Here is a 20,508-nt window from a genome sequence, read left to right as displayed (position 1 = left end):
AGTCAATAAATAGCCCTTAGTCCTCTTGAAAAAATTCAGGTTTAACAACTATTCATTTTCTAAAACTGTTCCTCAACTGATAAATGGATTTTAAAAACATAGTATTGTCTATACAATGGGATATCACTCAGCCATAAAAAGGAATGAGGTATTGATACATGCTACCACCACATGGATGAATCTTAAAAACATAATGTGAAGTGAAGGCTGGGCGCCATGGCTCACACCTGTAATCTCAGCACTCTGGGAGGCTGAGGCAGGTGGATCACCTGAGGTCAGGGGTTTGAAACCAACCTGGCCAACACAGCAAAATCCCATCTCTACTAAAAATACAAAATTAGCCAGGCATGATGGCACATGCCTGTAATTCCAGCTACTTGGGAGGCTGAGGCAGGAGAATCGCTTGAACCTGGGAGGCGGAGGTTCAGTGAGCCGAAATTGCACCATTGCACTCCAGCCTGGGCAACAAGAGTGAAACTCCATCTCAAAAAACAAACAAACAAACAAACAAACAAACCAAACCAAAACAAAAACAACTAAGTGAAAGAAGCAAGTCATAAAAGACCACACATTGTATGACTCCATTTATATGAAATGTCCCGAACAAGTAAATCTATAGAGACCTAAAGGAGATTGGTGGTTACCTAGGGGCTTAGGGGAGGGAGAAATGGAAAGTGACTACTAATGGGTATAGGTTTTCTTTTTGGGGTGAGGAAAATGTCCTTAGGTTAGATAGTGGTAATGGCTATACAACCTTCTAAATATACTAAAAAACACTGAACTTTAAAGGCATACTTCAACAGAGTAGATTTCATGGTATGTGAATTATAACTCAAAGCTGTTACTGAGACTGTTCTTTTTTACTCATCTATTTGAGCTGCTATTATATTTAACAAATTAACTAAAATTTCTAAGGCTTTGGTATGGTAAAAAAAATTCTCTCAGTGTGAGTATGCTGGTGGTATAAATACTTAATAGATGGGTATATATGGCAGGGAGACAGGAAAAGGCTTGCTTGATTTGGAGGAGAGCTTGCCTAATTCAGCAGAGCTGGAAGTAGAACTCCAACAAATGTGCTGTTCAGGTCAACTGTCTCCACTTGAACCAACATTTACCATCTAAAAATACCTTAAAAATTGAACAACACAATTGCGTTCAGTGGAATAGGCAGACAAGTATCTATCTCTGTTCCGATGTGACCATGAGAGCAAGGACACCTGAGAGATGTGAATTTTCTGAGAGTACTACTGGCTTTATTTGGACATTAAAAATAGAGAAAAGCAAATTTTAGGCTTATTTCCCTATGCATGGTCAAACTAACAACACTAGCCTGAAGGTATCATGTAAGAAAACACAAAAAGCAGAGGTGTGGGAGTTTCATAGTTCTCCATTAAAATGTAAGAAAACAGTTTTTCTAGTCTTAAGTCCACTTTCCATATTTCGAAACATGACAAAAACCTTGTTAAACACTTAAAATCCTCCCAGAATGATGGAAAACTAGAAAATAAAAAATAAATATGAAGAAAAAAATGCTTCATCAGAAATAAAAATACTCTATATAGTGATCAAGTCAGTTAGTCCTTCTCACTCCAGGAAAGTTATCTCCTGAGTTGGACCTAGTATCAACTTAGCTTAAAAAATTCAGTGATTCCAATTTAAATAAATCATCAGTTTCCTTTATATAATATTTACCTATAAAACAAATTTATAGCCAAAGATATCTTTCTTATGGGCCTGTATTTCTGATATTCCAGTTGCCAAATAATGTTTGAAATCCCTGCCAAGCAAAATAATTACCCTTGAATTAAAAAAACCTACTCTGCCTTCAGGCTTACTCATATGGTCAAGTCTATCCAAACTTAATCACAAATCTCGCCCCTTCTTCTCATCTCTAACAGAAACAAAGCTTCCATAAAAAGCTTCCATAAAAGTTTACACTGCCTGCCAAATAAAGACGTTTGGAAGGCTTTCTGTGTCTGTTTAAAGAATCAAATATTAGGGAGACTTTGAAATTTATGTTGTATTCTTAGCAACTGGGCCAATTTGATTATTTGGAGAACACATAAAATGGCAGTGTTTCTTAGCTCCTTTGCAAGACTTAAGAATGCTGAACATTTTAATGGTTCTGTAGATACTCTCAACTTCCACTTACCCACTTAAAAGATTACAAATTATGTTGCATAAGAACCATTTCAGTCTATTTCATATGTGTAGGAAACAAATAACAAAGACTTCATACCTACTTAAGAAATAGAAAATACTAATTACTTGAAGATTCCCATTAATTTATGAGGAATAAATGGTTTGGAAACAAGAAAAAAAAATATAAGAGCACTTTTAAGACATAAAATATAGTTTTGGTTTGTCTCCTATTTACAAAAGTAAAAGGATTAGTTGCGAAATTACACTTTTAACATTCAAAAATGTCCTTTAATCAGACACGATGTCACAGTACACTCAAATTTTGGTTGGTAAGACTGCCACAGGTGCAAAAATGTCATAGTTGAGAATATGTAAATTGGACCTACTGAAATATGGGAGCAAGAATTAAAAAATGGAAACTCTGGGCACTTATTCTGTTCTGGACTTCCATTTATTTCACTGCGCTCACCAAATCCTTCCCAGCCAACTGAAAACCTCAAATTCTTAGCAACTTTACCCATAATAGGGTTAGTCATGTGGCAAAGTACAAGACAGGCCATTTCATGTGCCCAGCAATTTACAAGATTGGATTTCCTGTTTCCTGTTTGCGCATATGTAGAGAGCCTAAGCCACAAATTTTTCAAAGACCAAAATAAAAACCTCTGAACCTCTTCTTCCTGTCCCCAATCTGAACACAAACATTAACACTAACAAAAGGGTGTATTTATACCCAAATTCTGCTCAGTGTTGGAGATTCGTGTACAATTTAAAAGTCACTGTTTTAATATACTATGCTGTTCCTGGCATTTCTGATAGTAAGTAAATGTGCCCAGGAAAGAAAAATGAGAAAAAAAGAAAAGAAATAACAGGAAAAGCAGTTAATACACTGTTGTCGTAACTCTCTTTTTTAAGAACCCTCAACCCACTGCCATTCTTCTCGTAAATTTTGAATCTAAACGGAACGAAAGAGGCTAAGAATATATGGCCAATGATTGAGATGAGGGTCAACGGTAATACAATTTAAGGCTTATTGTTTTAAACTTCTTAATATGTCTAATTCAATTCAACAGCCGAGCTTAGACATTCAGGTGAATGGATTTGAAAAACATTTAATTCAAACATTAATTTAGTAACAGATGGTCCCTGACTTATGTTGGTTCAATTTATTATTTTTTGACATTATGACAGATTTATCAGGATATAATGCCATCCAGAAGTCAAGGAACATTTGAATATATGTCCTAAAAAAATACAGTACAAAACTCTGTGCAATCATAAGAAAATAGTAACATGAAATTTAAATTCCACATTTTGGTGAAAATAGTGCTTTCATCAAGACTATTCAACTTTTGCTCCTACATTGACACCCAAAGTTAAGATGAAAGTTATTCCTTTAATGTTTGACAAATAGTTTTCAAACACCAGTTTATGAGTTTATTCCTTTTTTCTCCCGTCTCCCATTTTATCACATGGCCATGCATTCTGCCCTAACAGATAACCCAGAACCAGCTCAGGGGAGAGTGAGCCTCTATACTTTTTATACTAACATATATCATTTCTTTCTAATTACTAATTTCCTAAAGGGAATGGTTCAGTGTAGTCAAATGTGGATTATATAAGCTCAATAAATAACTGGATAAATAATTTCATTAAAAAAAGATTATGAAGAAGGTGAAAACAAACGGTAATGTTGGTGACTTGCTCATATTGTTACACTGCAGCTCTTTCTCTCCTGGTCTAATAGATGGGACTGAAAGAGCACTACGTGAGAATTTTAAGAAATGAGTTTAATATAAGAATACTGTACCTTTAGGTCCTTTCCCAGGTGTGGGCTCTACAGTAGTTTTGCTCCATATAAGCATGACTCCACCTGAGTCTCCAGTAAGAACATCTCCATTCCCCAAGAATGCTAAACACTGCACAAATTTTGGCTTTTCATATTTCTACAAGGAAACAATGAAAATTTTCAATTTTCTTTTTGCCATGACGACTTGATGCTTACTCAACAATTTAAAAAATTAAAGATTTATGCACTTAATAACATTAAAACAATCTGATCCTTACCCCAAAAATTCCCTGTTTTCTTGTTAGTGAATTGCCACTCCAGGTCCAGAAGAAAATATGAGATTTACCGCATGTAATTATGGTATTTGCATCTGTTGGGTGAAACTCCACAGCCAAAACAACTTCATTTGTTGTCTATGAAAAGGGAAATAAAACTTTAGATGAATGTATATCCTTATCTTCTTCAAGTATCAATTCAATTACTGCTACTGACAACGATAGGGAAAGATTTTGAGAAAATGCCTCTTCTTCCAAGATAATTTTCCTGAAAAATTTGGATAATGTATTTTTGGGATGATTTAAATTTGATGTCCTTGTATTATTATATCACCTTTTGTGCTATTTATAAAAACTCTGCATTAGAAAGACATTTATATATATACCTTTAACTTTTTGCACATGCCAGAAAAGTACATTTAAAACTATCAAATCTAAGAGCAATGTACATTCTTCCTTAAAGACACTGCTATTTGTATTAAAAGAAAAGAAACTGTCTTATCTTTCTTTGTACTACTATTATGGAACATTTATTCATACAATTTTTTTTTTTGAGATGTAGTCTTGCTCTGTCACCCAGGCTAGAGTGCAATGGAGTGATCTCAGCTCACGACAACCTCTGCCTCCAAGGTTCAAATGATTCTCCTGCCTTAGCCTCCCCAGTAGCTGGGACCACAGGCACCCGCCACCATGCCCAGCTAATTTTTGTATTTTCAGTAGAGACATGGTTTCACCATGTTGGCTAGGCTGGGCTCAAACTCCTGACCTCAAGTCATCCGCCCACCTCAGCCTCCCAAAATGCTGGGATTACAGGCATGAGCCATTGTGCCCAGCCTCAACAAAATACTTAGAGACTAGGACTAATTTAGAGTTATGTCCTTCAGGCTGAACTCTTAAAAAGTAGATTTAGAATGGTCACTACTGATTCCTACAGAAATGAAAACAAAAACATTCCCGGAGAGCTTTTATGCTCTTTTCCCTCAAAAAATCTAGCAATGACAGGCATTAGGTTTAAAAGATTTATGGTGGGCCGGGCGTGGTGGCTCGAGCCTGTAATCCCAGCACTTTGGGAGGCCGAGACGGGTGGATCACGAGGTCAGGAGATCAAGACCATCCTGGCTAACACCGTGAAACCCTGTCTCTACTAAAAATACAAAAAACTAGCCGGGCGTGGTGGCGGGTGCCTGTAGTCCCAGCTACTCGGGAGGCTGAGGCAGGAGAATGGCGGGAACCCGGGAGGCGGAGCTTGCAGTGAGCTGAGATCCGGCCACTGCACTCCAGCCTGGGCGACAGAGCGAGACTCCGTCTCAAAAAAAAAAAAAAAAAAAAAAAAAAAAGATTTATGGTGGACTAGGAAGAACACAAGCATGAGACGCAAGAAGAAATTACTAGTTTTTTCATTAAAATAATTTCAATTGAGGATATTATTCTAAAACATTGTATTTCTATAATTTCGGTAAATCATAATTCTTACTAAGTTGATATTTTATAGTAAAATCATCTACTCAAACTTAACAGTGAGGTGATACCTACCTACATGCCTGTAAAGCTACTTATTAGCTAGTGTTTATTTACAGAGTGATCATTAATGTCCACTTTTTAATTTAGCAAAGAATTTTATGTGTGCGGAAGCATTTCCTCTTGGCAAAACAACATGGGCCAGGCGTGGTGGCTCACACCTGTAATCCCAGCATTTTGGGAGGCTGAGACGGGTGGATCATGAGGTCAGGAGTTCAAGATCAGCCTGGCCAAGATGGTGAAACCCCATCTCTACTAAAAATACAAAAAAGTAGCTGGGCATGGTGGTGGGCACCTGTAATCCCAGCTACTTGGGAGGCTGAGACACGGAATTGCTTGAACCCGGGAGGTGGAGGCTGCAGTGAGCCGAGATTGCACCACTGCACTCCCGCCTGGGTGACAGAGTAAAACTCCATCTCAAAACAAAATAAAACCATGATAAAGATGATAGTCTTATGAACTGAGTTAAAAATAATAAATTTTATGTTATGCCAATAAAATGACACTTGAAAGGGTTGTTTTCAATTCTTTTTTTCCCCCCACAGTTCCAATATTTCCATGAGTTTTACATTTCTGTTACTCAACATTTGGGCTTAGGGGCCTTTGCATAAGCACATAAATAAAATTCAACTAATAAAATCTAATCTAGGCCGGGTGTTGTGGCTTATGCCTGTAATCCCAATGCTTTGGGTGGCCAAGGTTGGAGGATTGCTGAGCCCAGGAGTTAGAGATCAGCCTGTGCAACATAGTGAGACCTGTCTCTACAAAAAGTAAATTAGCTGGCGTGGTGGTGTGCCCTGTAGTCTTAGCTACTTGGGAGGCTGAGGCTGGAGGATCATTTGAGCCCTGGAGTTTGAGGTTGCAGTGAGCTGTGATTAAGCCACTGCACTCCAGCCTGGGTGAAGCGTGAGACCCTGACCAAAAACGGAAAAAAAAAGATGAAGATAAAGTACAGCATATCTTGCTTGTTATATAATTTTCCAGTGATTGAGTAGTATGGAACTATATATATATTTAGCAAGTCTAAGTAAAGTTTAAAGATTAACTGAACAGTCTTTAGTTTTCACTCAGACGAATCAAAACTCCTTAGGCCAAAAATCTTAGGCCAAATTAAGATAATCGAAGGGTTGTAAAACTAACAACAAATATTCCCAGTATACCCATCATGCTAGTGATAAGACAGTCAAGATATAAACTGAAGAAATCTATGAGTTTGAATCACTTTGCGTTATGAGTATTGCCTTACAGGATATTATAACTTTTCACTGACATATAATACTATATATAACATTATATATATAATATATATTATATAATATATCACACTATATATATTATATAATATATAGCACTATGTATTATATAATATATAACACTATATATTATATATATGCACACAGATTTTAAGTACATAGCTCAATAAAGTTTTACAAATTGAACACATTGCTAGTCATCATTCAGAACAAGAAACAAAACATTACTAACATTCCATAAATATCCTAGATCCCCTTTCCAGTTACTAACCCCTCCCCCTATTTAACCATTATCCTCCTGACTCTTAGCAGTAAAGATTAGTTTTCTCTGTTTCATTCAAATGGAATTATGCACAATGCATTCCTTCATGTCTGGGTTATTTTCTTAACATTTCATTTGTAAGATCCATTTGTGTTGGTGCACATAGTTGTACCTTGTTCAATCTATTTGCTTTATTGTGTTCTTTTGTATGAAAATATCGCATTACTGACTTATCCATTCTCCTGCGGATGGGCAGGGTAGTTTCCATATTTTTGGCTACCATAAACAGCACTGCTATTTGCCTTCTAGCAAACACATGTATATATTTCTGCTGAGATGAACAATTTGGGCCAGAAGGCATGCATATGTTCGACTTTAGATTATGTCAAATAGTTTTCCGAAATTCATTAAACTGTTCCTAAATTCACTAAGGAACAATTCACAAAGTTCCTAAATTCACTAAAATTCATCTTTCTGCTCTAAAAGTGTCCTTTCCTCCATGTCCCACAAAACTCCCATACTCCAGAATACAGTTGCCGACACCTAAGAACTGAGAGATAATATGGTTATATCAACTTACATGCCCAGCAGACTGTGTAAGAGTTCCAGTTACTTAGAATCCTCACCAACCTTAGTATTTTTGTCTTTTTCATGTAAGATATTTTGGTAGGTGCACAGTGGTACTGCACTTGAGTTTTAATTTGAATTTCTTTGATAATTAATGAGGTTGAGTACCTTTACATATGCTTATTAATCACCTGGACACCCTGTTTTATGTAGTGCCGGAAGTCTTTTGCTGTTTAAAAAACTGTCTTTTTCTTACTGAACTATAGATGTTTATATATTCAGAACATGAGTGTTTTGTTGGACGTATGCATCACAAATACTTTCTCACACTCTCAAAGGTGTATTGACAGGCCGGGCCTGGTGGCTCACACCTGTAATCCCAGCACTTTGGGAGGCTGAGACGGGAGGATCACTTGAGGTGAGGAGTTTGAGACCGGCCTGGCAACATGGTGAAACTCTGACTCTATTTAAAAAAATACAAAAATTAGCTAGGCATGGTGGCGCACACCTGTAATCCCAGCTACTCAGGAAGCTGAGGCGGGAGAATCACTTGAACCCAGGAGGCGGAGGCTGCAGCAGTGAGGCAAGATCACACCACTGTACTCCAGCCTGGGTGAAAGAATGAGACTGTCTCAAAAAAAAAAAAAAAAACGGCGTCTTGATAAAGAGAAGTTTCTAATATGATTTATCTTTTTCTCCCATTATAGTTGGTACTTTATATGCCTTGTTTAAATCTACTTATAAAGGTGTTCTGCATTTTCTTCTAGAAGCTTTACTGTTTTTTACCTTTTATGCTAAGATGCATAATCCATCTAAAACAGATTTTTCTGAATGCTGTGGGGTAGGGGTCAAGGCTAATTTTTTTTCATATGAGTATCCAATTAATCCACCACCATTCACTGAAAACATTATTCTTTGCCTACTGCATTGCCACCTTTGGCATTAGTCAAGCAACTGATTTGTGTAACCTGTTTCTATATTCTCTTCCATTGATCTACGTTTGAACCACAATATCTTATAATAAGTCTTCATATTTCATATTTTATGTACTTTAACCTTATTCTTTTTTTGTTTTTTCTGAGACAAGAGTCTGGCTCTGTCACTCAGGCTGGAGTGCAGTGGTGCAATCTCGGCTCACTACAAGCTCTGCCTCCTGGGTTCCCATCATTCTCCTGCCTCAGCCTCCCGAGTAGCTGGGACTACAGGCGCCTGCTACCACACCCGGCTAATTTTTTGTATTTTTAGTAGAGACAGGGTTTCACCGTGTTAGCCAGGATGGTCTCGATCTCCTGACCTTGTGATCCACCCGCCTCAGCCTCCTGAAGTGCTGGGATTACAGGCGTGAGCCACCGTGCCTGGCCAACCTTATTCTCTTTCTTCACAACTGTCTTGACTATTCCCTATTCCTTCCCCTTCATATTTCCACATATATTCAGTTTGTCAACTCCTATGAAAGCTGAGTTTTGACTATGCTGAATGTATAGCTCAATATGCAAAACTGACATCTTAATTGTCTCCTATCCATGATTATGTAATATCCCTCCTCTTTAATTTCTGTCAGTAAGGTTTTTAAGTTGCCTTACTTTTATTTTTACTTTGAAAATTCAAAAAAAAATTTTGAGACAGGGTCTCGCTCTGTTGCCCAGGCTGGAGTGCAGTGGCACAATCTCAGCTCACTGCAGCCTCAATCTCCTGGTCTCAGCTAATCCTTCCACCTCAGCCTCCCAAATAGCTGGAACTACAAGTGTGCACCACCATGCCCTGATTTTTTTTTTTTTTTTTGGTAGAGACAAGGTCTCATTATGTTTGCCCAGGCTGGTCTCGAACTCCTGGGCTCAAGCGATCCTCCGGCCTTGGCCTCCCAAAGTGCTCGGATTATAGGCGTGAGCCACAGCACCCAGGTCCTTACTGAATTTTAATGTTAATTTTTTATTTTTTTTCACGAGACGTCCCACAAGCTCGGGTCATCCGGGCTGCCCTCTTCTTACTGAAGTTTAAACTTACATAAATTAAAAAGTTATATATCAACTCCTCAAATCCTTGTGACTTAAGCAAGGATGGAGCTCATCTACAGTAGAACAGGTCTATTTACAGTAGAATAAGGTCAAAACAGGGAGAAGAGAAGACAGTCAACCCGTAATCTAGCACCTGAATCAAGTCATTTCTGAGTCAAAATCTCCCTCTGACCTTTACTAGAGGCTTTCTCTTCCTCCCTAAACAGGAGTCAATACAACCTCTGTTTTGATTACATTAACTTTATTTTTATTATTTTTTGAGACAAAGTCTTGCTCTGTCACGCAGACTGGAGTGCAATGGCACAGTCTTGGCTCACTGCAACCTCCACCTCCAGGATTCAAACAATTCTCTTGCCTCAGCCTCCAGGGTAGCTGGGGTTACAAGCACCCACCACCACATCTGGCTAATTTTTTTTTGTATTTTTAGTACAGATGGGGTTTCACCATGTTGGCCAGGCTGGTCTTGAACTCCTGACCTCTAATGATCTACCCACTTTGGTCTCTCAAAGTGCTGAGATTACAGGTGTGAGCAACCACCCCTGGCCAGATTAAGTTAATTTCAATTGTTTTGCAGTCGCTTGTACTAGGAAGTGTTATAATGCAGATATTTGGGACACGGTGTTTAGAGAACTTCCTGACTACCTGGATGTGAGAAGCGAGGTAAAAAGGGCCATGAATGGTGTCCAAGTTTCTAGCTTAGGTAGCTAGGTGAAATGCGGTGTCAGTTACTAGGGGTTGAAACTGGTGGTTGGGGGCTAGGAAAGATGATTATGTACAGATTTGAACATGCTGGTTTTCATTTGCGGTAGAGGACATTCAAATAAAGATGTCTAGGATGCAACTAGAAATATGAGTTAAACCTGTTAGAGATCTGGGCTGGAGATAACTGATACGGGACTCAGCAGATAGAAAATGAGGCCATGGGAGCAGCATATAGTATCAGTGGAGCATCTGGAATAAAACTCTGAAGAACACCAACATTTAAGGTCCTGGAAAGGAGATCAAGAAATGGCCAGTAGGAGGAAAACCACAAGACTTCATCTAGTAAACCTTACTACGAAGAATCAAAATTGATATATTTCATTTTCATGCAACCTCCCTTTGTTTCAATGTTAAATTAGTCTGAATAACTGTAAGTCAATCTATATCTTCATTCATGTTTTTTAGTTTGAGGTTTTCTGACAACTTACATTCCTTTTAAGTACAATCAAATCTACTTCTTTCAAAATGTTAAGTTAAACATAATATAATCTTTTTGCCCAACAAGCTAAAAGCCTGAAGCTTACTCAAAACAAAACTGTTAAGAGAGAGGAGTTGGAGAGAAATGTGATGTTATTTAAGAGTATGGCAAATATTACATAGACTTTTTAAAGCCATTTTGTCACTCTGAATCTTTAAAAAAGCCTGTCAGAGGGAGAAGTCCATTTCGGGCTCATATAAACACAGCTTCAATGCATTTTACATTCTTCTCTTGCAACTTACAGCTTGATCCACACAGAGATCAATCCTTGTACTGTGAAGAGTTACAATGCAATTATAGCAATGATAAATGCTATAGAATTTTCTAAAATAATCCTACAAACACAATTAAGACCAAAAAACTTATCATAAGCCCTCCAGTTACATCAGCCATATTCCTACTGAATTTTTCCTCTAGATTTCTATAACTTTAAAGATGGAATGAAATTACATATTTTATTAAAGAAGAAAACCAAGGAGAGTGTTCAGTCTTAATTTTGAGATCAGACATCCATCTACTCTGGCATTTCAGGACTATAGTAATGTCTGAAATATTGAAATTGCTTCAAGTTGCTTGACTCTTTTATCTTGTATAACTACAGTGTTAATATCTTAAGGATTATGACAAATCACTAAATTTGTTGAATTTGCCCAGATCTGCTTTTTCAACTTAAGAATAGATTGTTCCAATACTGATATAGTTCCAAATACCTGCAAAACAAATAATGTACTCTAAAAGATAATACTCAGTTTTTAAAAAATTTACCTTTATTTCTGCTCCTTTTGCTTTTTTCTGCCAGTCCCATACAGTAAGCATATGCTCATTGGAGTCATCAATAACACATAAATGAACACCTGAATCCTAAAGAAAAGTCAATTAAAGGCATTTTAAAATTCACTGATAGGGCTGACATTCTAAGAAAGAAATACCATATTATTAAAACTGTTAATAGGAAGATAACCCAAAATCCTTTAAACTCATCACTCTTTGAAACATAATGCACTATTTACCACAATTATATTTTCCTCAAAAATATAAAGATTCTTTTAAAAAATGTTCTATTTAAATCCCCTCATCCCTCTGGGTTAATTTCCACTTGCCATCTAGTCATTCCTGTTATTCAGAGATAGTGACTAATTTTGAGGCTATCCTAGTCCCTTCTGCCTCTTATGCTTCCTTCTTGCTGCCTGTATTAAGGTATTTTTCCTTGTGGTAGGTAAGAAGAAATGTACATAATTTCATAACTTTGTTCCTCACTAAATTTTGACAGTTTGACAGAATAAGCTAAAATTCATGGCTATTTTAAAGTTTGCTGATTTCAGTTTTCTGTGAGATACCTGACTTACATTAACACGAACAAACAACCTAAGTAAAATTAAATGAAATTCCTTTTTTATAATGAAATTTCCTATTTTTCTGAAACCGTTCTCGTTCACGTATTTTAAGTCTCCTAGTTTAAGAAAAATAACTATAGATGATATTAAATGATTTTTTAAATAGCAGCATTTGTGAAATATGCTTTACAAAGCACTGAGGAAGGGCAGAGCTTACTCTCTTCTCCTCTTTATCTTTCTCTTAGCCTAAATTGGAATATTATCTGAATTAGAAAAGATAGAGTTATGAGGCAATACAAGATGGTCTTAACACTGTAACAATGGTTATCAACAACTGGACGACAGTTCCTGCTACAGAGATTTATGGGAGAAAATAAAGCAGCAAAAGTATTTCCTTTATGACCTCTTATCTCCTTTTCTAAATGTCTTTCTCCCAATTCCTGACTTGTTAGACCCTTGACATTCAGTGCCTTCAAGCTAGCAAAGTTCCTAAATTCACTAAAATTTATCTTTCTGCTCTGAAAGTGTCCTTTCCTCCATGTCCCACAGAACTCCCATAATCCAGAATACAGTTGCCAACGCCTAAGAACTGAAGAGATAAAAGTGTTTTTATTTATCTTTGACATTTAAAAAGTATATATCCTAAAATATAGAAGGTTACCTGTATACTTTATAATCACAATTACATACAATTCAAGAAAAAACCAGAAAGTTTAAATGAGTAAGATCTTGTCTTATTTTACCCTTGGAATAAAGCCTCAACACTTAGAAAAGATCGTTAGGGAAAATTTTAAACCCATGTTGTCATCAATTCAAAACCAAGATAATTCATGACTTTAGGAAATACAAAGGTTTGATTGTTTCTGCTGCTCAAATATGACGTCAAGAAAAACCAATATTTGCACAGAATTGGCCAAGTTTCCTGTCAATTTTTAAAATAAAATAGATCTTTTCTATGATTCAAGGTAAGGCAAAAATACATCCTATTGCTTGTCTAAAATTGTACTTTGCTTTGTATATTTTCCTCTAACCACTTCCTGCTACTACATGGAAGCTCTACTTCAAGGCAGCATAACTACAAGAATAATTAAAGTAAAATATCTTGCATCCTAACTAAACCAAAGTACTTTAGCACTCAAGTTGAAATGCTAGCCATTTAGCAATAGGTAATATGTTAGCAATAGCTAGCATCTCATTTTTCAATTCAGGATTATCGTTTAATGGACACGTAAACACACAACTGAGCTTAACTTCTTTCCTGCTTTTTTGTTCAGCTTGCTTACTTCTCTAAAAGTTGTCACTTACTGCTTTTGAAAAATCCAGGCATCCTACTCCACGCTCAAAAGTGCCAAGTCCAATAATCTGCAGTGTGGACAGAGTAACAGAATCCCACACTCTGACGTGGGGTTGCAGAGGCTGCAAAAACACAAGATAGCAGGGCTAACTGGACAGGTGGATGCAAATAAATACCAATAGCACACAGAACTAATGCCATTTAAAAAAGTAATAGGGATGGATAAGCTTCTACTAAAAAATTACTAGATTTAGACATGCCCCCAAATAAATCTTAAGTAGGTATTTTCTTATACTGTGAAAATAACAACAGCAGCAAATAACTTGTGTATTTACTATGTTACACATACTATTCTAAGTATGACACATATTAATTCATTTAATCCTATGAGCTATAGGTACACTATTATAATTATAATTTCACAGATGAGGAAATTGGAATACAGAGATTTAAACAACTTGCCCAAAGTGATGTTGCTATTAAAAGATTGAATCAGCCGGGTGCGGTGGCCCACCACACCTTTAATCCCAGCACTTTGGGAGGCTGAGGCAGGTGGATCACAAGGTCAGGAAATCAAGACCAACCTGGCTAACACAGTGAAACCCCGTCTCTATTAAAAATACAAAAAATTAGCCAGGCATGGTAGCACACATCTGTAGCCCCAGCTACTCAGGAGGCTGAGGCAGGTGAATCGCTTGAACCTGGGAGACAGAGGTTACAGTGAGCCAAGATAGTGCCACTGCACTCCAGCCTGGGAGACAGAGTGTGACTCCATCTCAAAAAAAGAAAGAAAAAAAAAAAGATGGAGTCAGGATTCTAATCCAGGCAAATTTGCTCTGGATACTTTGCTTTTAGCATTACTAACCTTCATTCTTGAGAAAATAACACTTTTTATCAATGTCCAATAAACTACTAAACAGCCCTTAAACAGCATTTGCAACTGGAAGGGGTCTTCGAAGTTATCTAGTAGAAACCTTCAACGCCTCTGAAGCCTGAGAATGTCATTACACACGTTACTCAGTCACCATTAATATTCACTGTTGATCCTTAGAAATAAGGTATTTGTTATACAAACCAACTGAATAATATCAAATAGTAACTGAAACTCTAAGTCGTATCAGTTCTAGTCACATAGAAAATCAAGAGTTAGCTGGGCATGGTGGCACACACCTGTAGTCCAGCTACTCACTCAAGAGGCCAAGGCTGGAGGATCACTTGAGCCCAGGAGCTTGAGCCCAGCCTGGGCAACAAAGTGAGATTCCACCCCTATATATAAATTAAATAAATAAATAAATAAATAAATAAATAAATAAATAAATAAATAAATAAAAAAGAATCAACAGGTCCATCAACTAAGGGAAACTGCAGTACCTTCTGGCAGACACTGGTAAACTATTTTACATAAAGAAAAATGTAATGAGCATATCAGTTTTCCCATTTTTACAGTAAATAGTTTAAGGGAGAACACTTATTTTTTAGAAACAAAATTTATTAGTATGACTCTGTCTCTTAAAGTGTTCTTATATACTAATGTTTTTTCCATGCTTATACTAGAAATTCCTCAGTACTTAAATTTCAAAAGAATAAAACAAATGAGCTGTGGTTAAAATTACAATAGATTCCACTCTAACAGCAATGTCTCTAGGTACAGAATGCATAACGCTATGCCACTCACCCTTCCATCTTTATCCACGCCAGCTATCTGTCCAGTTGCAATCCTAATTTTGTCAGGATGTATAGCAAGGCTAAAAAGCAGTATTAAGAATGATTTTAAACATAGGAAACATGAAACAGCAGAATACCTTTGTACCGACATTTTTCAAATAAGCAGTTTTTAATCATTAAAAAAACATACATTTATCTGTTTTCTTTAGCAAATCAAATATCAAATATCTGAAGATTTTTGAATTTTCAGCTGTACTTTTTATTTGTGAAGCTGCACAGATGAATGAAAGACTAAGTTCAAAGAAAATATTTATTTACAACTGTGGCAAGCTAATGAACTGTTTTCATTTGTTCAAGTTCCTTTCTAGTCCATGCACATAGGCATACAAATCACATGACTTTATTATAGTGAAGATGCAATACTGTGCTGTGTAATTTTAATCTATTAAAGTTACAAGCATTTTTTCCTTTTGCTACATAATCCTCACACATACTGACTTGACAGCTCTTCCAACTTTTAGGCCATTTCTTACTTTTCAACAAAACAGCAATGAGCATCTTCACACATTGTGCCTTCAACCTTTTAATTACTTCTTAGTGCTAAATTCTTGTAAGTGAAACTGGAGGCAAGGAATTTTTAAATAGAAATGGGAAGTAGTGTAGCATATGTGCCTAAATTACTCACAGTACGTATACAAGTGACTAGCAAAATTTTGAAAGACATCCTTATGTCCGTATCTAGACTCTTTCAACAATGGTTGAACACTGTGAACATTCTCTTGTTCTTAAATATTTGTACTTAAGAATACATCAGAGGGATATTTACATATTAATACATAAAGTGCCTCCTCATTCTTTACAGCTTAAATGGTGGCCTATAGGTAGGTACACCACAACCTCACCAGTAAGTCCCCAACTGAAAAATACTTAGGCTGTTTCTAATCTTTATCACAAACAATGCTGCAGTAAATAGTTTTGTACATATATTATTCTGCGAGTGTAAAAGGCAATATTTTAATCAACTCCAAAAGTTCAATATCTATATAATATTCTAATAGTCATCTATTAATTTTTTTCTAGATAAAGATACAGGTGTCAGAATAGTATAGACATAAAAGCTTTTAAATGTCAGAAAACATCCAGTCAGTCCTTGGATCTAAGGGGGGAAAAGGGTAATAAATTTAAAAAGCTGGAAAATATTAATAAGCAGTAAATAATTGTATTTAACTAAAAAGTAACAAAATAATTTAAAAATATGCCTAAGCATTTAAAAGGAATTCTCACATTTGTAGTTTGACGTCCTATGGCATACTTATGATCCTTATTCAGCTATGGTTTCTTTCTTCCCAAAAGAATAAAGCTTCAAGTCTAAAATTGATCTACATAGGACAAATCCTCAATAAATATTAAGTAACCAATAATCACTTTCAGAAACCTGAAAATGTCCAGTCTGTCCCATATATATTTCATACTACAGACCAGAGAAGAGAAGGACTGTAAGACATCTGAAAAAGCAGAAGAGGTTCCAATCATGATTTATGGAGGATGTGTTTTGTTGCTGCTGATACCACACCACCATTTTGGAGGCCTAAAGTCTTTTTTTCTTTTTAAAATATATTCAACAGATGACCCATAATATTTTTACATTCTGAGCTTTCCACAAGAAATCACTTTCAACAAAACCCAAATTTAAAAAATACAAAATGAAGGTTTGAAAGAACAAAAATCAACCAATGTTAAACGATACCAACCATTTCACACAGTCTGTATGACCCAGGTAGTGTCGTTGAGTTCTCTCCTCATAATTAAATAGTACTACCACTGATGCAATGAAATAAACTATTTCCCCAGTCGGAAGAAGGTAAACATTAGCTCTACAGTCCTTTCCTCGATAACCATATCTTAATAGAAAAAGAGTCAAGGTTTTAAATAAACACAGTTTTCAAGTTGTTAACAGATTTTTCATGTATACTTATGGAATTAGTAAGGTACAATGAAGAAGACTGAACTAGAACTAGAAAACTCATGTCCTGGACGGGCAGAGTGACTTACACTTGTAATCCTAGCCCTTCAGGAGGCCAAGGTGGGAGGATCACTTCAGCCCAGAAGTTTTTGAGACTAGTGTGGGCAATAGTGAGACCCCGTCTGGACAGAAAATAAAACAAAATTAGCCAGGCATGGTGGCCCATGCCTGTAGTCCCAGCTACTTGGGAGGCTGAAGTGGGAGAATCACTTGAGCCCAGGAGGTCAGGTCAAGGCTGCAGTGAGCAAGATCGTGCCACTGCACTCCAGCCTGGGCCACAGAGACACTGTCGCCACCCACCCCCACCACCTGCCCAAGAAAAGGAAAACTCATACCCTGCCATTATCCCTAGTGCAACCTAACTCTTTTAATATGTTTAAATCTTAGCTTCCTCATTTACCAGACAAATATATATTAAGATCCTAATGTGTATCAAGCATAATAGTGAATATTCAGTTCTGAACAAAAAAATGTTGGGCCTGTCTCTGGAGCTTATCCTCTGGCAAAGAAAACAAATAATCACCAAATATAAAATTACAAATTATGGGGAAAAAAATCAAACAAAAAACAGACTGCTAGGAGAAAGCCTAAATGGAGGACCTAATTTAGATGGAGAGAAAAAGACAGAGAAGGGAGGGACCAAAAGAAGGCCTATCTGGAAAAGGGATATTTATGCTGGACCCACATGATAAATAAGGAATAGCCAGGAACAGTTTGGTAGGCAGAATGTTTGTTAAAAATATGTTGTACAGAATTAAAGGATTGGTGAGTGTGTCCAAGCTGATACCTGCCTAAGGAGGGAATAATGCAAGGGATGTGGGAGGAAGTGTAGGAGAATGGAGGCAGACAATGGAGTTCAAACTACTAGTTCCTTTTTGTTTCACTGAGTTTCTTGGAGGTTCTAAGAGAAGTGAAAATTTCTAGGTGAAATTAGGAAAACTCTCCTCTAACAGTTAGTCATTTAAAAAAAGTCTGGCTGAAAAGTTAATTCTGAATTAGAATCAGCCTTGTTAATGTGAGGTTACAAAATGCTTTAACTGATGTTTTCTTATTTAATTCCTACAGCAGCCCCTGTGAGGCATGGGTTATTAACCCCTTTTATAAGTAAAGAAAGTTAACGTTCACAGGGAGTAAGTGGCAGGGCCAAAACTCAAACACTAGTCTTCCAATTCCAGTCTAGTGCCTTTTCTAGCATACCACAAATACCTGCCACGATGTTCGCAAAATATTGTTTGTCCTTTCCAAAGACATAAACTTTGATGGCTTTAAATTGCTAACAGCAAAGAATTAGAGATAATATCTCCTTTTTTTGTTTGCTTTTTGAGACAGAGTCTTCCCTTGTCGCCCAGGCTGGAGTGCAATGGCCTGATATTGGCTCACTGCAACCTCCACCTCCTGGGTTCAAGTGATTCCCCTGCCTCAGCCTTCCCAGTAGCTGGGATTACAGGTGTGTGCCACTACACCTGGCTAATTTTTTGTTTTTATCTTTAGTAGAGACGGGGTTTCACAAAGTTGGCCAGGCTGGTCTTGAACTCCTGACCCTGTGATCCGCCTGCCTCAGCCTCCCAAAGTACTGGGATTACCAGCGCGAGCCACCGCGCCTGGCCTGATGTTTCCTTTTATTTAAGTAGCTGTTATTTTATTTTTTGTATAAAGATAATTTTGACAGAGAATAGGTTAAGTAATTTGTCAAACTAAAGACAAAGCAAACGAATTTGCTGTCATTGTAGAGAAGGATACGCCCACTCCAGTTTGAGCTTCTCAGGAGGCAGTTCTGTTCTGATGTCATCATAGTTGTCAACATCAGAAGGAATGAACATGGTAATTGGCCGACCGCGCATAAACATTTTAATATATTCTCCTTCTGTTGAAATACAAGACAAAAGTTAAGTCATATATATTTTCTGTATAGTCATACAAAAGTGGATTATTAATGTGATACAATAAAAACAAGACAAAAATGACCACTTCAAAGTTTTAGCCTCATTATATACAATCGTTTTTGTTATACGGTCGTCCTGTATCCATGGGAGATTGATTTTAGGACCACCTTCCTCAGATACCAAAATCCATGGATGCTCAATTTCCTGACACAAAATGGCAGAGTATTTGCATATAACCTGTATATTTTAAATCATCTCTAGATTACTCATAATACGATTGGAATGCTATGTAAATAGTTGTTATATTGTATTGTTTAGAAAATAATGACAAAAGTCTGCATATATTCAGTATAACAGACATAATCTTTTTCCCCAAATATTTTCCAGCCATGGTTGGCTGAATCTGTGGGTGCAGAACCCATGGATACAGAGGGCCAACTATATTATACAGCATATAGAAAACAAAGTGATACTATAAAGTCCTAGTCCAAAACATCATAGGGAAAAAAAAAAAAAACCAATGGCCATTTCCTTAACTGAGAATATTTTTTTCAGAATTAAAATATAATTTATCTAAGTTGACACATTTCTACAAGGCCAGGAAGGCTGAGTAGAAAAACCCAAAAGAAAATTTTGTGACAACAGTTTTTCTAACACTTGAAAAGAAGAGTGAGATTGGATAGACAACAACCATGTCTACCACACTACTGAATGAACCTATAGATGTTAAATGGCGTAAGTTTTTCTTATGCCAGGAAAGAATCAACAATAAAAAGGCCACCTACAGGAGAAAATATTTGCAAGCCAAAAAAGGGTTAATCTCAAAAATATATAAGGAACTCAATAGTTAAATAACTGATTTTAAAATGGACTAAGGACATTTTTTCTTTTGTCTTTTCTCCAAAGACATAAAAACGGCCAACAGGTATATGAAAAACTGTTCAACATCACTAATCATCAGAGAAATGCAGATCACAATCACAATGAAATATTACCTTATACCTGTCGGATGGCTATTAATAATAATAATAATAATAACAACAAAAAGACAGCTGGGTGCGGTGGCTCATGCCTGTAATCTCAGCACTTTGGGAGGTCAAGATGGGCAGATCATGAGGTCAGGAGATTGAGACCATCCTGGCTAACACAGTGAAACCCCGTCTCTACTAAAAATACAAAAAATTAGCTGGGCATGGTGGCAGCCAGCCTGTAGTCCCAGCTACTCGGGAGGCTGAGGCAGGAGAATGGCGT

General features: G+C 36.8%; 1 protein-coding gene across 4 annotated transcripts in view; it reads right to left on the bottom strand.

Annotated features, from left to right (window-relative positions):
* The window catches only part of EML4 (EMAP like 4), a 169,340-nt gene that overhangs the window by 35,056 nt on the left and 113,776 nt on the right, over positions 1 to 20,508 (bottom strand). For all 4 annotated transcript variants that reach the window (XR_002725720.2, XM_023189303.2, XM_023189304.2 and 1 more), the window contains 7 exons: positions 19,115 to 19,238; positions 17,103 to 17,252; positions 15,362 to 15,431; positions 13,698 to 13,808; positions 11,824 to 11,919; positions 4,207 to 4,341; positions 3,950 to 4,085 (listed from right to left, as the gene is read on the bottom strand). Coding sequence is in view for 3 of the 4 variants with exons in the window: in XM_023189303.2 (XP_023045071.2) it covers positions 3,950 to 4,085; positions 4,207 to 4,341; positions 11,824 to 11,919; positions 13,698 to 13,808; positions 15,362 to 15,431; positions 17,103 to 17,252; positions 19,115 to 19,238 (822 nt within the window). In the remaining variant the exon portion in view is untranslated. The remainder of the gene's footprint in view (positions 1 to 3,949; positions 4,086 to 4,206; positions 4,342 to 11,823; positions 11,920 to 13,697; positions 13,809 to 15,361; positions 15,432 to 17,102; positions 17,253 to 19,114; positions 19,239 to 20,508) is intronic.

This window comes from Piliocolobus tephrosceles, chromosome 15 (assembly GCF_002776525.5).
Source record: "Piliocolobus tephrosceles isolate RC106 chromosome 15, ASM277652v3, whole genome shotgun sequence".
In the NCBI taxonomy this organism is placed as follows: Eukaryota; Metazoa; Chordata; class Mammalia; order Primates; family Cercopithecidae; genus Piliocolobus; species Piliocolobus tephrosceles.
Note: the sequence above shows the minus strand (reverse complement) of the source record. Positions and strands in the feature narration are given on the sequence as shown.